This window comes from Elephas maximus, chromosome 22 (genome assembly GCF_024166365.1).
Source record: "Elephas maximus indicus isolate mEleMax1 chromosome 22, mEleMax1 primary haplotype, whole genome shotgun sequence".
Taxonomy (NCBI): domain Eukaryota; kingdom Metazoa; phylum Chordata; class Mammalia; order Proboscidea; family Elephantidae; genus Elephas; species Elephas maximus.
In genome coordinates this window covers 19658146-19681344 of record NC_064840.1, presented here as the reverse complement: position 1 = coordinate 19681344, position 23199 = coordinate 19658146, and the positions used below count along the sequence as shown (strand labels likewise).

At 44.2% G+C, this 23199-nt stretch overlaps 1 protein-coding gene across 5 annotated transcripts in view; it reads right to left on the bottom strand.

Annotated features, from left to right (window-relative positions):
- The window catches only part of ACACB (acetyl-CoA carboxylase beta), a 149114-nt gene that overhangs the window by 80954 nt on the left and 44961 nt on the right, over positions 1–23199 (bottom strand). For all 5 annotated transcript variants that reach the window (XM_049865728.1, XM_049865729.1, XM_049865731.1 and 2 more), the window contains 10 exons: positions 20200–20332; positions 16687–16825; positions 13042–13151; positions 12762–12843; positions 11391–11489; positions 9679–9788; positions 9463–9573; positions 5002–5211; positions 4027–4197; positions 1572–1733 (listed from right to left, as the gene is read on the bottom strand). In XM_049865728.1, coding sequence (XP_049721685.1) covers positions 1572–1733; positions 4027–4197; positions 5002–5211; positions 9463–9573; positions 9679–9788; positions 11391–11489; positions 12762–12843; positions 13042–13151; positions 16687–16825; positions 20200–20332 — 1327 coding nt within the window. The remainder of the gene's footprint in view (positions 1–1571; positions 1734–4026; positions 4198–5001; positions 5212–9462; positions 9574–9678; positions 9789–11390; positions 11490–12761; positions 12844–13041; positions 13152–16686; positions 16826–20199; positions 20333–23199) is intronic.

Genomic DNA, 23199 nt, shown 5'->3' with positions numbered 1-23199 from the left:
AATTTAAAATATTAAAAAAAAAAAGTAAAGAGTGGGTAGATTTCCAGTTCTAAATTATGAAAGTCCTAGCAGATAAAGAGACTCAGTGAGCCCCTGGGGGGCTCTTGCTGCTGCCCAGCTGCCCGGCACCCAGGCTGCTCCTAACACACATCTGATTCCTTTGGAGGGGATGCCCCCCACCCACCCTTAGTAAGGTTTTGGTAAGGGTGGGTAGATGTGGACCCTCTCTCTGGGGTTAGCACTCTTGAATAGAGCAATGGAACATGTTCATCTGGGCAGGGGAGACTGGAGGAGAGAGATGGAGAGTCCCAGGTGCTGTGCGGTTTCTAAACCTGGTTCTCCATTCTCCCAGGTACCTGTGAACAAGCATCTTGTCACCAAAAAAATCCCTGTTTTGCTTGTCCACCAGAATCAGCTTTTCGCTCACAGCCAAAGACTCCAGCCTGCTACAGTGTCATGGCTTAAAATTCTTTCATTAAATGGACAGGAAAAAAAGAAAACAATTCTCTTACTCCAAGTTCCTTTCAAATGAATATGATAAACAATTAGCTTGCAGTAGATTACTGAGTCCTGTAACAACTGACCATCACTGACTATCAGTAACCATGGAAACTGTGATAGATGCCAGTTGGTTTGTTAAGACACAAGTTAAGTCCAAGTCACAAAGGGAATCCCTATAATGGACCAGGCTCCACTGATACTGCCACAAAAAATGAGTGGGGCCACAGACCAGGGTTCCAAATTTTCACGGAATCCAGATTTCCCGGAGCCATGGAGGGTGGATGAACCCCCGAAGCTATTGCCCTGAGGCAATCTTCAAACCTTAAACTAAAAATAGCCCCTAAAGTCTTCTTCGAAACAAACAATAGTTTAGCTTAACTAGGAAATAATGTCTGCCTTGAGCATTATATTCTTTTAAGGTCTATCTATGTGGGATTAAACTGACAGCAGCAACTCAAAAGGTTAGACAGGAAGCTGAGGGGGCAATGAGTTTATGTCAATAGGGGAGGAACAATTCTGAAAAGGAGGGGGAGAATGGTTGCACAACTCGAAGACTGTCATCAATGTCACTAAATTATACACGTAAAAACTGTTGAATTGGTGTACGTTTTGCTGTGTATATTCTCAGTAACAATGACAAAATAAATAAACTTTAGAAAAAAATTGTTTTAAATGAGTGAGGCCAGAAATCCAAGGACCTGGGTTTTAACTCTGGCCACTCATCTCAAAGATGGACCATGATGCAGTGGATAGACATGACCTTTAGAGTCCACCAACGGGGCTCAGTCACAGCTTCAGCAGGTCCCAAGTGGGAGACGTTAGTCAAGTTACCGCAGCCTCTCTGCCCCAAACCAGGGATTGCGATGCCCAGTGGTAGCGTTGTCATAACAATGAGCAATGAGATACACGAGGGGATTTATGATACTACTTGTCCTTTCCTGCATCTCAGTTTCCCCATCTGTAAACTGAGAAGTCTAGACAACTGGTGTGCCCTCCAAGGCTAACATCCAGGGTCTGCCCCGACCTGGGAGATTTGAGATGAAGGAAATGCAGGGGCCCCCATAACTTGCCTCGTCCGGATTTTCGCTGGTGATTCTGGCAGCAATGACATGGCCTCGGGCCAGGGGAGGGTTGGCAGGGGTCTCAAAAGAAATGGGTGTCACCCCCCATGGCGACTCTCCATACAAAAGCCGGATATCCTTCAGCCGGTGCAGTGGCACACCCATGGCAATCTAAAACCAAGAAATCCATCCACAGACTGTCAGGCCCACTAGAATGCCAGTCCCAAAATGCCAAACACAGTGTCAGATACAATGTAGGAAGGAGCTCAGTACATTGTTTCAGATACACTGATACTTACTATGTGTACAAGCCTAAGCTGTACTTTGGCCAAAGAGGTAAAGAAAGAAACAGCGAAAAGACACGACTGTGCCCCACAGAGCTCAAAGTGTAACTGGGGAAATGAGCAACATTCCTGAAACAACATCACGTCACAAGAAAATGTGTACGTTCGTAACAACAACCGCACAACATTTATAAACCTCAAAAGCAATATGCTCAATGAAAGAAGCCTGGCACAAAAAATCACGTATCATATGATTCCATTTATATGAAATGTCCAGGAAAGACAAAACTATAGACAGAAAGTAGACTGGTGGGTGCCTGGAGTTGGGGGTAAGAATGAAGAGTGACTGCAAACGGGCCTGGGGGATCTTTTGGGGGCCGATGGAAATGTTACAAAATTGGATTGTGGTGATGGTTACACAACTTTGCGTGTTTACTAAAAATCACTAGACTGTACACTGAAGGGAAACACTGGTGGCGTACAGCTGCAAACCAAAAGGTCAGCAGTTCAAATCCACCAGGCGCTCCTTGGAAACTCTATGGGGCAGTTCTACTCTGTTCTATAGGGTCGCTATGAGTCGGAATTGACTCGATGGCAGTGGGTTTGGGTTTTTGGTTAAGTAATATCTCAATAAAGCTGTAAAAAAATGCTTTCAATAAAAGCTAAAGATCGTCAGTTCTATGGAAGGTGAGAAGGAGGAAGTGTGTCTAGCTGGAGACTCAAGGTTGTGTGAAGGGCACAGAGAAAGCTGGCCTTGAAGATGAGCAAAAAAGAGACAATTATGGACGTTAGTTTAACCAAATGATCGACTTAAACGTTAGCTATAAAGGGACAAATGGACATTCTGTGCCTCCTGATTCGATGTACTAGGAAGGACACAACATCACCTGTGTCATGTTCTACCAAACTGTTTAATGTGAATCTAATCAGGAAGACACAATTAGACAAATTCAAACCAAGGGATGCTCTGCCCAGAGTTGCAATGTCAGTGTGAAGAATGAAAAAATAAAAAGACTAGGAAACTGTTTGAGATTAAAGAGACTAAGAGATATGACAATGAATGGCATGTGTGATCCTTGATTAGATCTCAGATTAAAAAAAAAAAAACAGCTATAAAGGGACATTATTGTGACAACTAGGAAATTTTTAACGTGGATGGTATCTTAAACACGTGGTATCAATGGTATACTTTCCGGGTGCAGTAATTACACTGTGGCAATGGAGGGGAGGAGCCCTGGTGGCACAGCGGCTAAGCACTTGGCTGCTAACCAAAAGGCTGGCAGTTCGAATCCGCCAGCTGCTCCTTGGAAACCCTATGGGGAAGTTCTAGTCCATCCTATAGGGTCACTATGAGTTGCAGTTGACTCAACGGCAATGGGTTTTGGTTTAACGGAACGGAACGCCCTTTTTCTCAGGAGATGCTTACATTGAAATATTTAGAGGTAAAGTATCATGACAGTTTAAACCATCTCCCAAAAGGCAGATCCAAAAAGTACATAAACAGACATGCAGTATGTATGTGATATTAAAATTTCACATGGGAGGGATTATAAGAAAAATGTCTAAAAAGGCTTCTTAAAAGAAAAACCAAACTAGTTGCCACTGAATTGACCCTGACTCCCAGCGATCCCACCTGGGTCAGAGCAGAGCTGCACACCACAGGGTTTTCAATGCCTGTGACCTTTTGGAAGTAGATAGCCAAGCCTTTCTTCTGCGGTACCCCTGGATGGATTCGAACGGCCAACCTTCCAGTCAGTAGCTGAGCGTTTAATCATTTGTGCAACCCAGGGATTCCAGAGGGCAATAATGAAAAAAAGGTTGAGAAACACTGTTTTGGGTCTATGAATGAGTTTCTGGGGGACCATACCCAACCAAAACCAAACCCATTACCATCGACTCAATTCCAACTCGTAGCAAACTTATAAGACAGAGTAGAACTGCCCCACGGGGTTTCCAAGGAGCAGCTGGTGGATTCGAACTGCCGACCTTTTGGTTAGCAGACGAGCTCCTAACCAGTGCACCAGTGCCCTGAAATTGGAGAAAAAAGACATTCTCAGCATGTGTGGTTCTCAATGGAACTCACACACCGAAACAGTCTTTCCCCAGGGACAACTAGCCAAGAGATGAGCAGGACCCAGGGACACGGCCTCCTGCTGTGGGCTTGATGCTAGTTTCCTCACCTGTAGCTGGGCAGCCGGCAGGTTGACATCAGCGATCATTTCTGTGCAGGGGTGTTCTACCTGCAAGCGGGGATTCAGCTCCAAGAAGTGGAAGCTGCCGTCCTGGCTGTAGAGGTACTCGACCGTCCCCGCGCTCACGTAACCTACGGTCTTGGCCAGGCGGACGGCACACTGCAAAGAAAACAGGGACAGAAAGCCTTGTAAGAGGTTTCCAACAGTGTTCTTGGGTAAGTTTAAATGACAGCTGTTATGGATTGAATGATGTCCCCAAAAATATACATGTCGAAGTCCTAACCTCTGTACCTACACATGTAACCCTGTTTGAAAATACAGGTTTTCTTTTTTTAATGTTCATGGGATCATGTCAGGGTCCTAAACCTAATCCCTTCTGAGTGGTGTCTAATAAAAAGAAGAGAATGGACACACACAGGTGGAAGACAGAGGCCACGAGAAGATATATCTACGATGTCACTGAATTGAACACGTAGAAACTGTTAAATTGGTATCTGTTTTGGTGTGTATATTCTCTCCACAACAAACAACAACAGATACATCTACAAGCAGTGAAGGAATACCTGGGGCTAATGACAAGGAAGGACCTTCTCCTAGACCCGATGTCCTGGTTTGGACTTCTGCCTCCAAAACTGTGAGACAATAGATTTCCTATTACTGAAAGCCATTCACTTGTGATATCTCTGTTATAGCAGCACTAGGCAACTGAGACAATAGTTTATTAGATGCCTCACCAAATGCATACTGCATCCCTGCTGTGTGTAAAATAGCTTGAGTCCCCATAGATCGGCTACTCCAATAAACCCATGTCATGCTGAAACCATCTCCGAGATGGACCAGCCTCTTCTTGGACACCCACCCACCTCCTGTGGCAACTCTGGCTTGTGGAAAGCGCTGGCTGACTCTGAAATGAAATCACTCCCCCTTGCAGCTGCCCCCCAACCCCAGCCCTGGGAAGCTCACCTGTTCCATGACCTCAAACACAGCCGGTGTGGCGATGGTAACCGGGGCCTCCTCAATGATCTTCTGATGCCGCCGCTGGATGGAGCAGTCACGGCCAAACAGAGACACAGCGTTTCCGTACTGGTCTGCGAGAATCTGGACCTCCAGGTGGCGGGCTTGCTGGGCCAGCTTCATGAGAAAGACGGGGGAGCCCGGGATCTCAGTCTGCACCTGGGATGAAGCAGAAGGAGCTCACTGTTCCCTGAGAAACCAGGGCTGGAACAGGAAGTTGTCTGGAGAGAGTGGGGAACATCACAGTGATGCAGCTCGGGGACTCCTCAGTGATTTTTCTGTTTTTCTCCTTTTGTTTCACTTCTCTCAAAGACATAACATTCCCATTTTCTTAAAGTCGAATGCGGTGAAAATATATAATGCAGAAAGTGAAATTTCTCCACAGTTCCATCTCCTAAGAAGATAACATGTCCTTAAGAGTTTGGTATGTGTTACAGATTGAAGTGTGGCCCCCCAAAATGTGTGTCAACTTGGCTAGTCCATGATTCCCAGTATTGTGTGACTGTCCACCATTTTGTCATCTGATGTGATTTACCTATGAATCCTACCTCTATGAGGTTAATGAGGTGGGATTAGAGGCAGTTATGTTAACCAGGCAGGACTCAATCTACAAGATTACGTTGTGTCTTAAAGCAATCTCTTTTGGGATATAAAAAGAGAAGTGAGCAGAGAGATAGGGGGACTTCATAGCACCAAGAAATGAGAGCCAGGAGGACAGTGCATCCTTTGGACCTGGGGTCCCTGTGCTGAGCAGCTCCTCAACCAGGGAAGATTGATGACAAGGACCTTCCCCCAGAGCCGACAGAGACAGAAAGCCTTCCCCCGAACCCTGAATTTGGGCTTCTAGCCTCCTAGACTGTGAGAAAATAAATTTCTCTTTGTCAAAGCCATTCATTTGTTGTATTTCTATTATAGCAGCACTAAACAATGAAGCTATGAGTCGGAATCGACTCGACGGCACTGGTTTTTTTTTTAAATAATGAAGATAGTATGCAACCTAAAGTAAAGGAAGATTCCTTTTTTAAAAAACAGAATCATCAGACCTTACACTGGATAGTTAAACATACATGGTATTTGGCCAATCCTCAATTATTTACACAGATAGTATAGTGATCTGTAATGCTTTCTGAGGCAAAATGAGAAAAAAAGAACAATATATGAACTTTACTTAAATATGTTACATTTTTGTTTAACGCTGAAGTTATATCCTTTCTACAGTTTGGTCTTAAATGCCTTTCTATTATGAAGTGATGAGATTGTAGATGGTAATTATAATTTTTTGTGGCATCACTTAGGAAAATAAAGAGTTATTCTAAAAAAGAGAGTTTGGTGCACAAACTATTTGGTTTTCTTCTACAGGTACAGTAATACACACATAGGACATTTCTTTAAACAAAAATGGAAGCAAAACAGGAGAGCTATTCCATAGCTCTCTTTTTCTCAGACTTAACACATTCTCTCAGCTCTTCTTGTTGGAACCTACAGACAGACTTACTTTACCCTTTTAATGGCAGAAACGTATTCCTTTATAAGGATGCCATCCAGAGGTTATTAAAGAAATCCAGGTTCACATGGGATGATTTCTAAGACAAATTGTTAAGTAAAAGAATGCAAGCTGCCGTGAAATATGAGATGATCCCTCTCATGCTAAAAATAAAATTGTATGAATGTCTTTACCTAAGTACACATTGTCAAAGTGCTGCAGAGACCCAACTGCTAGCAGTGGTTACATCTGAGAAGAAGGGGATTAGGAGGTGATGGTAGAAAGGAACTTCTTTTTTATTCTTAATATATGACTGGAGTGTTGGAATATTTACACTGAGAATATTTTCATATTGCACTCATGTAATTAAAAGCAAAAGCTTTAAAACCTATACAACCCCTAAATGCCATGTGGGGTCCCAGATAATATCCTGGAACAGAAAGAGGTCGTTAGTGGGAAAACTAGTGAAATCCAAATAAAGTCTGGAGTTTAGTTACGAGAAATGTGCAAATATTAATGTGATGGTTAAGGCTATGTGTCAACTTGGCTGGGCCATGATTCTCAGTGGTTTGGCAGTTATATAATGACGTAATTTGGCAGTTATATAATGATGTAGTTATCTTCCATTTTATGATATAATGTAATCACCTCCATGATGTGATCTGATATGATCAGCTAATCAGTTGTAAAGGGTGTTTCCTCAAGGGTATGGCCTGCACCAAATATATATGGATGTTCTGGCAAAGTTCACTGGCTTTTGCTTGCTCTGGATCCTGCATCTGATCTCTGGTTCTTGGGATTTAAGCCAGCAGCCTGCCATCTTACCTGCCAATCTTGGATTCATCAGCCTCCGCAGCCCATGAGCCAGCAGCCTGTTATCTGGGTGTGCAGATCTTGAGTTCATCAGTCCCTGAAGCTACACGAGTCAGGAGAAGCCTCCAGCCTGACCCTCAAACTTGTCCTTGCCAGCCTCTACAACCGTGTGGCCATTCCCTTGATATAAATCTCTCTCTCTCTGTGTATGTGTGTGTGTATATATATATATATATAAAATAGAGTAGAACTGGCCCATAGGGTTTCCAAGGAGCATCTGGTGGATTCGAACTACTGGCCTTTTGGTTAGCAGCCATAGCTCTTAACCACTAAGCCACCAGGGTTTCCATACATATATATATGTATGTGCGTGTGTATGTATATATATATATATATATATATATATATGCTTTACTGATTTTGCTTCTGTAGAGAACCCAGCCTAAGACAATATCTTAGTTGTGACGTAGTAACATAATGTGATATGGTAACACAGGATGTTAATACTAGAGGAAACTAGGTAAAGGGTAAGGAGCCCTGGTGGCACAGTGGTTGAAACAGCCGGCTGCCAACCAAAAGGTCAGCAGTTCAAACCCACCAGCTACTCCATAGGAAAAAGACATGGCAGTCTGCTTCCATAAAGATTTACAGCCTTGGAAACTATAGGGTCGCTATGATTCGGAATTGATTCGATGGCAATGGAGTAGGTGAAGGATATGTGGGAACTCTGTGCTATTACTGCAAGTTCCTGTGAGTCTGCACCTCAAAGTCTATACACCCCCATGGAGACACCATGGTTGTGAAACTGGTATTTTACCTAACACTCACATATTGCTGACAGCTATAAAATTGGTATAAGCTTTTTAAAAAGCGATGTACTGATATGTACTTGTAAATGTATGTAAAGTGCATATTTAATTAAGTCCTTCTCCCCTAGGTCTTTATCCAAAAAGATAATTCAGAAGAAAGCTAAGTATTTTTTAATAGTATTAAGTACCATATGATACTATGATATAATTGTAGCATTGTACATCATAATGAAAATGGAAAAAAGCTAAACATTGAACAACAAAGGAAACATTTCATGATAAATAATATGCTCACGTATGGAATACTGTGAAATCATGAAAATGATGGTGAGGACTGGAACAACATGGCAAAAATGTTCATGATACACAATTTAGATTTTTTTATATGCAGAACAAAATTTGAATAGAAGTCTGTAAAATATACATATGAGCAAAGTCTAAGAAAATTCTAGAAATATTCAAATGGTCAGATTCAGAATGGGAAGGTTATAAGTATAATTTTTTCTTTTTTTTTTAAAAACATTGCTCATATAATAGATATGTCTTTAAAGCAGAAAACCAACTATAAGTAAATGCATAATTAGTTCCTACAATTAAAAATGATCATCCAGAAACTTTAAGAATGTCAAGACTACTAAAATTTATAAAATCTCCCATCCCTCAAAATAAGTAAATATATTTTCAAGAGATATTTTGAGCCTATCTCTCCAAAATTCATATTTTTAGACACAACTGATTCACAAGACCAAATATTCTATTAAAATGGTTTAGAGAACATCACAAATCATAGATTCCTATGAGTAAAAATGCACACATTTGCTTCAAAATATAACTCAGCGATACACCCTAGCTCCTGCAAACCTCTTCTCCACGGTTATAAAATAATGCTAATAGAAATAACTTGGTTGCCAACAACTGGGTAAAAACAATTCCCAAAGACATGAAAGGGGTCAGGGAGAGGAGGAAGGGATGTATAAGTGGAGCACAGGGTGTTTTTAGGGCAGTGAAACTATTCTGTATGAAACGGTAATGGCGGACACGCGACATTTGTCAAAACCCATAAGACTATACAACACCACGCATGAGTCCTAATGTAAACTATGAACTTTAGTTAACTATAATGGATCAATCTTGGTTCATCGCTTGTAACAAATGTATCACAGGAATGCAAGATGTTAATGGGAGAAATGATGGGCAGGGAGGAGAGGGTACATGGAAACTCTACTTTCTGCACAAGTTTTCCGTAAATCTAAAACTGCTCTAAAAAATAAAGTCTTAAAAAAAAAAAAGACAAGAACAGCTCACTTGTCTAAAAAGAATTGGGAAGTCCTCCATACTCTCGGCCTTCCGGATACCTTTCCCTCCACCGCCTTTGGAAGCTTTGATCATCAGTGGATAACCAACTTTTTCTGCTACCTGGGAGCAAAGGACAAAGAGATATCTTTAAAGTTAGTCACTTTCCTTGACTACCAAGACAAGTGAGAAGGTTCTGGCTCCCTGGCCCACAGGCTCTGTGCTTACCGCCAAACCCTCATCGACGTCTTTCAGACAACCTTTGTTGTAAACATCTTCTGGGACGCTGATCATTTTGCCCTGCTGCAGACCATCCTCTGTCCACTCCACCATCAGACCTGCAGAGTTACAAGGAAAGTGGAACCCTTCCCAGGTGGGCAGAAACGCACACACCACAGCAACCACAGGGCTCTCTCCTCACCCAAATCACTCTAGAGCTGGATGTCTGCCCCAACAAATTATAGAAACACGTTCCTTCTGCTTCCATCAATGGCTTTTTTTTTTTTAATAATTTATTCTATTTGTTGTTGTTGCCATTTAAAATGTACACAGTAGAACATACACCAATTCAACAATTTCGACACGTACAATTCAGTGATATCGATTATACTCTTCAAGTTGTTCAGCCATTCTTTTCTGAATCATTCTTCCCTATTAACATAAAATGGCTCCTAAGTGTTTTTATGGATTGATTCAATCTTGAAGGGGAAAGCGAAGCTGAAGAAATTCTGACTGACCAAACTGCCAACAACTGCTTTAGAACACATATGAGAATGTAAGGGGGCAGGGAAACTAGATTAATGGAAACAGGACAATCAGAATGGAAATAATGAGAATGGGAAGAATGCAGGCAACGCCACTGAACAAACTGTGTAGAAATTGTTGAATGGAAACCTAAATTGCTATGTAAACCTTCACCGAAATACAATATTATTAAAAAATAAACACATCCCAAAAGAAAAATGAATTCAGACTGAGTCAACCAAGAACAACCATATTAGCCTGAATCCAAAAATCCCCAACTCTACCCTATAGGGGAAACCCTGGTGGCATAGCGGTTAAGTGCTACGGCTGCTAACCAAGAGGTTGGCAGTTCGAATCTGCCAGGTGCTCCTTGGAAACGCTATGGTGCAGTTCTACTCTGTCCTATAGGGTTGCTATGTGTCAGAATCGACTTGATGGCAGTGGGTTTTGGGTTTTTCTACCCTATGGAGTCATTCCTATGTAAGTCATTATTGGCCAAGGCCCTGTAAAGGAAAAAAAAAAAAAAAAGCTTTCCATTTCAAATTAAAAATTCATGCTTTAGAAGGAAAAAACAAATTGAACAGGAAACTTCTGAGACAGTCTTCTGTTTATTTTTTGTCCTAGAAATTTAGAATTTTAGCCAAAGGAAGCAGCTAAACTTGTACATAGGATTTAACTATAAGATTATCAAAGTTCCATTATTTTTAATATTTTTTTAAATTGGGGCGGAGATTAGAAACAACCTAAATGTGAACTATAGATGATTGTTAGTTTTGGCACATCCACATGATGTCATCGACATAGGCATTTCAAATGTTGTAAAGTCTATTGACGTAGACAGTTGTTAGTGAAAAAAAGTCAAAAATTAATAAATATAAGATACCAGTTTTTTCAAGTATATACATAGAATAAAGAATGGAAGGGTAGACACCCACATTGCAACAACTGGGTCATGTTCATTATGTTCAAGACTGGGTCATAGGATTATGGATGACTTTTATTTTCTTCCTTGTACTTGTCATATTTTCTAAGTTGTCTACAATGGAGTTGTACCATCTGCTCAATAATTTTTAAAAAATTTAAATGGAAGAATAAAAAAGCAAACTCAGGTCAACTACCCCACCCCCGCACACACTGTTCACACTGGCAAGATTGGGCCAAGAAGTTCCCCCAAAGTGAAGCTGAGGAACACTTACCACTTCCACTCCAGGGCAGGGTTGGGATCTGCAGTGTCTGGGCCACGATGGTAGATGCGATCTTATCTCCCAGGGCCCACATGGCCTCACTGGGAGGGCCTGAGGGATCAAGGACGGGGGGAAGGCAGAACCACGTCAGTGAGAAAACACTCTAGAGCCAAAGGCTGGCCAAGTGCTCAGTGGTAGGACCAGGTGAGGAGTAGACAACAAAGAAAGGTATTCAAGGCCGCAGCTCTCAAGGAGCTTAAAACCAAGTCAGGGAAGAAAAAGATGTGTTGGTCTGCAACTGTATCAGTCAACTTTCAACAAATATGGACTGTAAACCCAGCCTGGGTTACAATCTAAGCTATTGTGGCATACACAAAATTCACTCTGGGACCATGGGTAAAAAGCTAGACCAAGGGGGGCAAGCCAGCACCTCAAAGAACTAGACCTGGGGTCGACAAACTTTTTCTGTAAAGAGCCAGATAGAAAACGTTTTCAGATTTGTGGGCCTGATGGTCTCTGTCACAACTACTCAACAACTTTGCCAGTGTAGGGCACAACACATGCATGAATGGGTACGTCCATGTCCCAATAAAACTTTATTTATAAAAACAGGTGGTGGGCTGACACCAACCTCCAGAGGAGCTAAAACTGAGGGACAACGAGAGGTGCGTGTGACAAACAGTCAAGACAGACATCCCAAATGTACTCAGAGACCATGGACAGAGAAAACATCAGCAATCACAAGTTGCCAAGCAGACGCTCGACATATCAGGTGTTGATTTCCACTGAGCTGCTTCATACATGGGCAAGTTTGTGTTGCAGGCCCCAAGGTAAGGAGCAGCACCAGGGATTTAGTACATGACGAACGATTCCCCTAAGCCGTACAAGCATGGTCGGAGGTAGCATAACTACCTTTACGAACTTAACAAACACAAGTAAAAACCCTGAAACAAACAGATGCCCTAAGACAATAAGTATCATTTCACCGAAGACGCCACAGAGATGAGGGACTCTGGTCCCAAGGGGTCAAGGGCATTCTAAAGGTCCGAGAATGGCCCAAGCAAAGGGCTGGCCGTAACAGAAATGTGATCCCCTAATCCCAGTCAGAAATACCTCAGTACCAAAAGAACACAAGCAGAGGATTCCGTTTTTCCTAACGTCATTCTGCTGTGATAACCACCTTAACGGCTCCTATTTCTATAGCCTGGAAGACTTACCCGTGTGCCCGCCCACCCCTCACCTGGTCTGTTCCCAGCAATGAAAGGGTGAGGTAGGAATATCAAATGCATCCCACTTTACAGAGCAGAACTAGAAAGAGAACCTCACCCAGCCAAGTTTTCCATAACATCCCAATTCCCACATATCCATGGAAACACACTCTACCTAGGAAAGCAATCCCATGCTTGTGCAGCAGCTCCGGAAGTTTGGGGTTTTCGGAAGCATGGCCCCAGCCAGCCCATACTGCCTGCAAAAGAGAGAGGCATGAGCTACGGTCTTCCTTCCCACGACACTGAAAGCTCTATGCCGTGTTGCGCCAACCCTGGATTTCTGAGTCTCGCGGAACCTGACTCCTCTACCTCTTCTGAACTGTGGGATCAAGTCGTTCTGGATTTCAGGGTCACCGTCCCCCTGTGGGCAGATGTGGGCACCCTGGCCAATCTACCTGCACGGGGATTCTCTTGGCAATGTCCAGGATCAGCTCCACGTTGGCATAGTTGTTGTTATTGGGCCCACCTGGGACAGGGACATACTGATCTGCCATCTTGATGTACTCTGAAATTAAAGAGGAGAGAAAAGGAAAGAACTACTGAGAGATGTCAGTCAAATGCAGAATACTCTGTGAGATGCAACGATATACGGACACAGAAATAATAACTCTAAATAACTCTATGTGGCAACAATGGACAAATGAACCTATGTCCCCACGGAAGCTTGTACGTGAACAATTGTACGTGAATGTTTATAACAGCAGAGCCAAAAGGTGGAACCAATCCAAATGTCCACCAGTGGATGAATGGATAACCAAATTTGGTTATATCCATACAAAGGAATATCACTCAGCCATCAAAAAAAAGCACTGATACATGCTACAATGTGGACGAACCTTGAAAGTATTACGAGAGGAGGCAAACACAAAAGGTGACGTATTGTATAATGCCTTTTATATGACATATCGAGAAAGCAGATCCGTGGTTGCCAAGGGACAGCAGGAATCATTACTTAATGGGCACTGGGTATCGATCTGAGATGATGAAAAAGTCTGGAAACCAGAAGGATGTGGTAGTCACGTAACACTATAAATACACTAAATGCCACGGAATTGCATACTTTAAAAGGGTGAACTGCACGTCACGTGAATTTCACCACAATTAAAAAAAAAATGGACAAAAGTGTATGATAATCTGAAGAAAACTGAATGTATGATTTTAACATGTATGTGAACATATGTGAACATGTATGATATATGTGCCTCTGGACAAGGCCTGGGAGGGAGCAAAAGAAGATGGAAGCCAGCTGCCAGAATAGTGGGATTAGAGGTGGGTTTAAAAAAAATCTCCTCTTACAGTTTGTCTTCATATGGTTTTAGCACTAAACACTACAGTGACTTAACTTTAAAATATTTATGCTGTCTAAGCTAGAAAGTCCACTCAGAGGGATATGTCCTTAAAAAAACACTTGTCATTGAGGCCAAGGTATTACATAACAGGATGTTGGCAGAGCAGCACTCTGAACTGTGACAAATCAGACCATTCCATAGTCAAAGGCTGGTACATCTGAACTTGGGAATTCTCTAAGATCCCACGAATGAATGAAGTGGAATTTTAGGGGCAAGCACAGCAAGAAACTCAAGAGGACTGCTCCTTCTGGCCTTCCTGCCTCCAGTGTTCATCAGATCCATGTGTGCTGGCCACCATGAAGGTTCCAGAAATTATAAAGTGAGCAAGTCAGAGCTCACCGAATTTGACATTAATGTTGAATTAGAAAAGCAAGGAAACAATAGCTGCAGACTGTGGTCAGTGGTAGGAAGGAAATACCCAGGGTTCTCTGGGAGAGCAACACAGGAGGAAGTTCCCTGCTCAAAGGAGGTGATTTGTGACTGAGACATTGTGGCGGGGTGGGGAGGGGGCCTCCCAGCCAAGATCTGTGAGAAAGCACCTTCAGCAGAGGCCGCAGCTTGTGCCAACCTCTGAAAACAGAAACAGCACAACCAATCAGGACTCAAGGGAGGCCAGAGGGCAGTCGGATGGAGCCAGGAGGCCAGCAGAGCCAGAGCCATGTGGGGAAAGTTTAGTCTAAGCCTGATGTGAAGGTAACACTTTGGACTCCAATCCTGCCTACATCACATTCAGGTTGTGTGACCCTGGGCAAGTTATTTATATCCCTGTGCCTCAACTGTCTCTTCTGTAAAATGGGGTGTCATAGATTGAACTGTGTCCCCCCAAAATATGTGCCAACTTAGCTAGGCCATGATTCCTAGTATTGTGTGATTGTTCACCATTTTGTCATCTGATGTGCTTTTCCTATGTGTTATAAATCCTACCTCTATGATGTTCCTGAGGCAGGATTAGAGGTAGTTATGTTAATGAGGCAGGACTTCAATCTACAAGATTTAAAAAAAAAAAAAAGTGTTGCATTCCGACTTATAGCGACCCTATAGGACAGAGCTGTATCTGAAATCAATATCTTTTGAGATATACTGGAGCCCTGGTAGTGCAGTAGTTAAGAGCTTGGCTGCTAAGTAAAAGGAGAGCAGTTCAAATCCACCAGCCACTCCTTAGAAATTATGGGGCAGTTCTACTCTGTCCTACAGGGATGCTATGAATCAAAATCGACTTGACAGGAACAGGTCTGGTTTCTTGGTTGTGACATAAAAGAGAGAAGAGAGCAGAGATGGGAGACCTCGTACCACCAAGAAACAAGAGCCAGGAGAATACTGCGTCCTTTGGACCTGGGGTTTCTGTGCTGAGAAGCTCCTAGATCAGGAGATTGATGACAAGAACCTTCCCCCAGAACCAACAGAGAGAGAAAGCCTTCCCCTGGAGCTGGCACCCTGAATTCAGACTTCTAGCTTCCTAGACTGTTAAAGCCATCCACTTGTGGTATTTCTGTCACAGCAGCCCTAGATGACTAAGACACGGGCTAACAATCAAACCTGTCCTCACTGGCAGCTGTGAGTAACAAACAAGGCAGCACACCTGCGTAGTGGCTGCCCTCGGAAAGGTTCAGGGACCAAGACTGAAGTTACTGATACTGGCAGCAGCATTGCGGGCATCAAGGAAGGGAATGACAAGACCTTTAGCTCTGCATTTGTTTTGTTGTCATTTTAGAGTGGTAAAATATGCATAACAAAACATTTGCCATTTCAACCATTTTTGTGTACAATTCAGTGATGTTTTAATCACGTTCGCCAAGCTGTATAACCATCACCACTAACCACTTCCAATTTTTTTCCATCACCCTTAAAAGTGCCCCTTAAGCAATAACTCCCCATTTCCCTGTCCCTCCCACCCCTAGTAGCCACTAATAAACACTGGTCTCTATGCATTTGCCTATTGTAGAGACTTACATTAGTGGGATCCTATCAATATTTGTCCTTCTGTGTCTGACTTATCATAAGGTTTTCAAGGTTCATCCATGTATCTGAACCTCATTTCTCTTCATGGCTGAGTAGTATTCCTTGCGTGTACGCACCACATTTTGTCTATCTGTTCATCTGCTGATGGACGTTTAGGCTATTTCCACCTTTTGTCTATAGTGAATAATGTTGTTATGAACATTGATGTACAAGTATCTCTTTGGGTCCCTGCTTTCAAGTCTTTCAAGTCTTTTGGGTATTTCCTAGGAGTAGTGGCGTAGTGGTTAAGAGCTACGGCTGCTAACCAAAAGGTCAGCAGTTCGAATCCACCAGGCGCTCCTTGGAACCTCTATGGGGCAGTTCTACCCTGTCCTATAGGGTCGCTGTGAGTCAGAATCGACTCAACAGCAGTGAGTTTAGCTTTTTTTTTTAAAGCAGATAAATGAATAAATGACTGAAATACAGTACATACATCTGTTTAAAAAATTCCCAGGGACAGACACCAATCTGCTGTGAACGCAGACATTTCTCAAAGATGGGATCTCCACTTTGCATGGTAACTACTTGTGAGACACATGGATCGCTTTTGTTATCGGCAGAGAAGAAAGAACAACTGTGGGGTCCAACAAGGTACCCTGAGACTTCGAGGCCCAGGGGGACTTGCCCAGGCAGGGAAGGGGATGAGGGCAAGTGGCGGGGGGTATGGCAGAGGGAGGGTCATGGCCCAGGTACCTGCATTGGCCTTGAGGTCCTCGGGGGTCACCATGGCCACGAAGCGGATGGCCCGTTCATTGCGGAACATCTCGTAGGCCCACCTGCGGATGGAGCGCATGCACTTGACGGCAGCGATACCATTGTTGGCAATGAGGACCTAGAGAGGAATAACGAGGAAGGGGCAAGGGCTGCACCTGGGCTGCAGGTTTCGTGCTTGCAGGTGCTCAAACTCAGGTTGCAGAACAGATGACTGACTGAATAATTTTTATTCCTTTGGCTCCATCATGATCACCCTTAACATTTTTTTTTTTTTGAGTGTTCAGTATGTATCAAAGGAGCCCTGGCAGTGCAGTGGTTAAGCACTCAGCCACTAATCAAAAGGTTGCCAGTTTGAACCTACCAGCTGCCCTGCAAAGATTACAACCTCGGAAGCGCTGTCCAGCCATTCTACTCCACCCTACAGGGTCGCTATGAGCCAGAATTGACTTGATGGTGACAGTTATGATGTGCCAAGCCACGGTGCAACGTTCACACCTGCGTTCTTTCATTTCATCCTCACGGTGGCCCTCTGAAAGAGGTTTTGTTATTACCCCTATTTTGGTGTTAAAGACATAAAGACTCAGAGGAGTTAAGATGGTACCCAAGGTCACACAGCTAGCTAGCAGCAGAGCTGGGACTGGAGCCCACATCTGTCTTATTCCATAGTCTGACCCAAGCTCTTAACTGCTGTCTCTGCAATTCAAAGGCTAAAGGTTCCAGGTTTGGTAAAGAGTAAAGGCAATAATGGTGGCTGCACCCAAAAGCAGAGAGCATGGGGAGGGGTCCAGGTTTCAATTCCTGACTGTGTCATGAACTTGCTCTGTGGCCTTAGGCAGATCCTTCCCCACTCTGAGCATTACCTCCACATGAGGAAATTGGACTGGCCAACCTCTGGGCTGGGTCTCTGTGGGATTTACAATTAAATTTACCCAAAGAATTTGGTCTTTGTCCTTGGTTCCTGAGCGATAAACTCTAAACCTTCTCCAGGGACTGAACTGTCTTTTATCTATACGGTTCCGGATCGTACCTGAGGTTTTATGTAATGAGGTGACACGACTAGGGGCTAGCCAGGCCAAAATGACCTACTTCTGGCTATCAACCCAACCCTAGGGGAGGGAGCATGACTCAATTAATCATGCCTAAGTAATGAGGCCCTAACAAAGGCTCTGGACATGGAAGCTCCATGGGCTTCCTGGTTCGTGATAGACATCAACCCACATAGTGTGTCCCTTTTTCGGACATGGCAGCTCCAAGTTGGGAACCCTCCCAGACCTTACCCTGTGCAGGCATCTCTTCATTTGTATCTCTTTGGCTATAATACTGTAAGAGTAAGCATAGAATTTTCTGTGAGTCACTATAGGGAAAGGCTGAACCTGAGGGAATAGCCTGAGCCAGCAGGTCAGAAGTGAGGACATTGTGGGGACACCCAAGTTTGGGCTGGCATCTGAAGTCTTGGGCAGACTTGGCAGTCTGGAGGACTGTGCCCTTTACCTGTGAGCTCTGACCTGGCCCAGGTGGTTAGGGTCAGAGGAAGGACAGTATGTACAGTGAATAGCAACTGAACTTCTTTGATTTAGTTGAAAATACAATGGAATAGATTAGATTGCAATTGAATTTTAAAGTCTCTAAGAAATAAAACCTAACTCTAGTTTGCTTGTCCCCTCCCCCCGCCAAAAAAGACAATTTACCTGACATTCCTGAAGGACATATCCCATTAGAGATTTGGGCTGTGGTCATCTCTGTTTTACAGAAGGGCAAACTGAGACATGGAGGGGTTAGGTCACTTGCCCGGATCTCACTTGCACCAGGATTTGCCTGTAGGCTTCTGGCTCTGGACTCAGTGTCCCTTCTACCCTTTCATAAATGCCTCTCGGGAGGTGACAAAACAGCTGGGCCCTGGCTTTCTCAATCTCATTACCAAAGCAAGGTGAAGAGGGAAAGATCTCTGAGTGACCCCAGCATGGCCCAGTTTCCCTCGGTCCCCATTTGTTCTAGCACATTCTGGGAGCCCCGTGGGAGAGAAGGCTGCTGGAGGCAAGCCTGCTGTTCTAGTCTCCAGGACTGTGGCTCTCCTATGAGAAGTGGTGAAGAGAGGGCATGCCCCAGGTCAGCTCCTAAGCCAGAATGTGCAAGGGCACCAGGCTGAGGCCTTTTGTGGCCAGCGCCCCTCTGGGCATCTGAGGACTGAATGCTAGCCATCAGCTGGGCAGGCTGCGAAACAGTCTCCTGGTGACTGTGGCAAAAATGCAGTTTGTGGATGGCCATGCAGGAGATTCTGAATTCCAGGGCCTGGGGCAGGGCAGAGGAATCTATTTTTAACCAACAAGACTAGGTGTGGGACCACCAGGTTTGGGACCAGCACCAGTCTCAACCACTCAGTGCTTCACTAACTACGCTGGGGTGAGGGCGTGGGCTCTAGAGTCTGACAGCCAGGGTTCAAATCCCAGCTCTGTCACTGACTGACTGTGAGATCTAGGCTAGTGGCCTCCCCTCTCTGAGCTTCAGTTTCCTCATCTGTAAAATGATAACCACTGACAGGGCTGTGGGGATGGTTAAATGAGATATAAGGATGAAAGCAGTTAACATAATGCCTGGCCCAGTGTAGGCCCTCAATAAATGGTAGCTGTTGCTGCTGCTATTGTTGTTATTATTGTTATTGTTATTATTATCATTACCATCACTCAAAAAGAATGGAAGCTGACTTGGGTTCAAATCCCACCTCCACCACTCACTAGCTACATGACCTTGAACAACCAATGTCAAGTCTCTGTATCCTAACTTCCCCACGACTCCACCAGGAATAATCATAACAGCATGTAAGCAGATGGAATAAGAAACAAATGCGCAAAGTCTTTGTCCATGGCAACTCTTAGCAAACTATTCTCTTTCATTACTACCATTAGAATACGTGGGTCACCTCTCTATGGAACTGTAAACCTCGGGAGGACAGGGTTGTGTTTCAAGCTTCCCTCCTAATAACCTGGGTGGTACAAACAGCCAATGTGCTCAGCTGCTAACCTAAAGGTTAGAGGTTTGAGTTCACCCAGAGGTGCCTCAGAAGAAAAGCCTGGTGACCGACTTCCAAAATAATCAGCCATTGAAAACCTTATGGAGTGCAGTTCCACTCCGACACACAAGGAGTCGCCAGGAGTGGGAATCAGCTCGACGGCAACTGGTTTTGGTCTCAATAACCTAAAGAGCAGCCCCTTTCACAGAGGCACCTCGGGGCCCTTTGTAGGGGGAGCCCATTGACTGGGCTCAGAGGCCTCAGTCTCCTCTGTGAAATGGGCCACTGCATGTGCTGCACTGAGCTATTGCGAGGGTGGAAAGCTCCTGCAGGCCAAGCGCCTAACACTTAGCAAGTGCTCGTGAGAGAGTTCCCTCGCCCCCACTGAGGAATGGCCCAGAAGCTGGTTTTCCATCTCCAGCTGGGAAGAGGGGCCCCTCCAACAGGTCCCGGCCCCCACCCAGAATGCCAGGACACATCCTTACCTTCTCGATGACCCGATTTCCTCCAAAGCGTGTGACAAACTCAGCTGGAGAAGCCACGGTAAAGTCTCTATGCAGATCCAGCTTTTTGTGCTCACGGCCCCTCTTCACCAGGTGGAGCCCCGACATGCTTGGCCTGCAGAGGGAAAGACAAGCCACCTCAGGGAGGCGGCCAGCTGGGCTGCAGGCCCCAGAGCACCCCGTACAGGGGAGTCGGGGGTCCTGAACCTATGAAATGAATGACAGCAAAGAAGCCCACGTCGGGCCCCTCTGCTTTGCAATCCTTCTCCCAAGATCTTGAAGCACTTCACTTGAGGGCAATGATCTCATCCACCCTGGAGACTAGAAGAACTAGATGGTGCCCAACTACTACTACCAACCACTCTGATCAGGGCTACAATAGGTGGACCCTGATAGAAGGGGAGAAAAATGTGGAACGGAACTCAAATTCTTAAAAAGTCTACTTACTGGACCAGTTGAGACTAGAGGTCTCCCTGAGACGATTACCCTGAGATAATCTTTAAACCTTAAATCTAAATAATAGATCCGTTTATAAAATAAAATAATATCACCTATGAGTAATGAGTTCCTTTAAAAAATCATCTATGTAAGACCAAATGGTCAAAAATTACTCCAAAGCAAAGATGAGAAGGTAAGGGGGCAGGGAAACTAGAATACTGGAAATGGTACAACCAGAACGGAATGAATGAGAATGACGACACATAGCAAAAAAATGCAACCAATATCACTGGGTAATTTGTGTAGAAATTGTTAAATGAGAACCTAATGTACTATGTAAACTTTCAGTTTAAACACAATAAAGTATTATTAAAAAACAAAACAAAACAAAAAAAAAACCAGACACTTGAGGGCAGGAAATAGCTTCTGGAGGGGCCAGGGCACAAATGAAGCAGGAGGGAGCCCTTCACCTGCCCCCAGGTATACGCTTAAATTTCTAATCTTCCTCAATTACTTTTTCCTTTACATGATGGAGCATGAGTTCTGTCATTTAGGAACTCAAAATAGTACTAAAAAACATACAACAGGGGTGGGCGTGTATGATCAGGGAGGAAGCCCTCAGGACTCCTTAATCAGGGCAGTGGTTACATTCTAATACTTGGTATCTGTTAAATTGTATTTATATTTTCCATGCACTTTTCTGCGTGCACATTTCACATTTTTAAAAACTGGAAACAAATAAAAAAGGGTAACAAAATAGAGGTTCCTTGCCCCACCCCGCCAATCCCCCGTGCCACAAAAAAATCACTTTTGGATTTTTCTGGCATTTACACATCTCCATGATTTTTTTTTTTTTTTTTTTTATGGTTCTAAGCAGTGGGCTGATGGTTCTAAGAAGGAGCCCTGGTGGCACACTGGTTAAAGCACTCGGCTGGTAACTGAAAGGTTGGTGGTTCCAATTCACCAGGCACTCCGCAGGAGAAAGATGTGACAGACTGCTTCCATAAAGATCACAGCCTTGGAAACCCTATGGGGCAGTTCTACTCTGCCCTGTAGGGTCACTATGAGTTGGAATCAACTTGACAGCAAGGGGCAACGGGTGTAGTTCTAAGAGGTACAAATAGTTAATGCTCTGGGCTACTAACCAAAAGGCTAGGGGTTCCAGCCCACGCAGAAACACCTCAGAACAAAGGCCTGGTGATCTACTTCTGAAAAACCAGCCAAGGAAAACCTAATGGAGTGCAGTTGTACTCTGAAACACATGGGGGCACCGTTGAGTTGGAATCGACTCGACAGCAGCTGGTTCATAGCTCTAAACAATATAAGTACACCATCTTGTGAGTCATCAATCTAAGACCCCAGCTACAGCCTCCCTTTAATAGATGAGGATTTAGCTCTCTTGCCAGGCCATCCCATCCGCTTCCCCATCCCTGACCCCCCAATAGACTATATACCGTCATTTGGTAAAGGAGTGTTTGGCTGCTAACTCACCAGCCGCTCCTTGTAAGAAAGATGTGGTAGTCTGCTTCTGTAAAGATTTACAACCTTGGAAAACCTGTGTGGCAGTTCTACTCTGTCCTACAGTCTCTATGAGTTGGAGTTGACTCAAGGGGAACAGAGTTTTTACAGGTAATTTAGTAAATTCGGTATTCAGTGTTTCATTAGCCTATGATCATTATTCACAGAAGAGTTTTGCAGTGTACCAAATTCTTCCTTCCCTCCCCTCCCCTTCCCTTTCCTTCATTTCCTTCCTTCCCCCTGGAGTTAACGATGTCATCCATTTACTTGGTGTTCGTTGCACCTGTTACTAATTCAGCCCACTCTGTCTAAAAGCCTCTCAGTACACCAAAAGGTTGGAGGTTGGAACCCACTCATTGGTGCCGTGAAAGAAAGGCCTGGTGATCTGCTTCCATAAAGATGACAGCCCAGGGTTGAGGGCTGTGGGAACCACGGTTTCAGGGAACATCGAGCTCAATTGGCATAACAGCGTTTATAAAGAATATGTTCTACATTCTACTTTGGTGTCTGAGGTCTTAAAAGCCTGTGAGCGGCCATCTAGGATATTCCACTGGTCTCACCCATTCAAGAGCACGGAAGAATGAAGAAAACTAAAGACACAAGGGAAAGATTAGTCCACAGCCTCCACCAGACTGAGTCCAGTACAACTAGATGGTGCCCAGCTACCGCCACTGACTGCTCTGACAGGGATCACAAGAGAGGGTCCCGGACAGAGCTGGAGAAAAATGGAGAACAGAATTCTAACTCAAAAAGAAAGACCAGACTTGCTGGCCTGACAGAGACTGGAGAAACCCTGAGAGTATGGCCCCTGGACACCGTTTCAGCTCAATAATGGGGTTATTCCTGAGGTTCACCGTTCAGCCAAAGATTGAATAGACCCATGGAACAAAACAAGACCAGGCCTGGGCAGGAACTGGAAGGCAGGAGGGAAAAAGAAAGCTGGTTAATAGGGCACCCAGGGTTGAGAAGGGAGAGTGCTGACATGTCGTGGGGTTGTTAACCAATGTCATACAACAATGTGTGTAC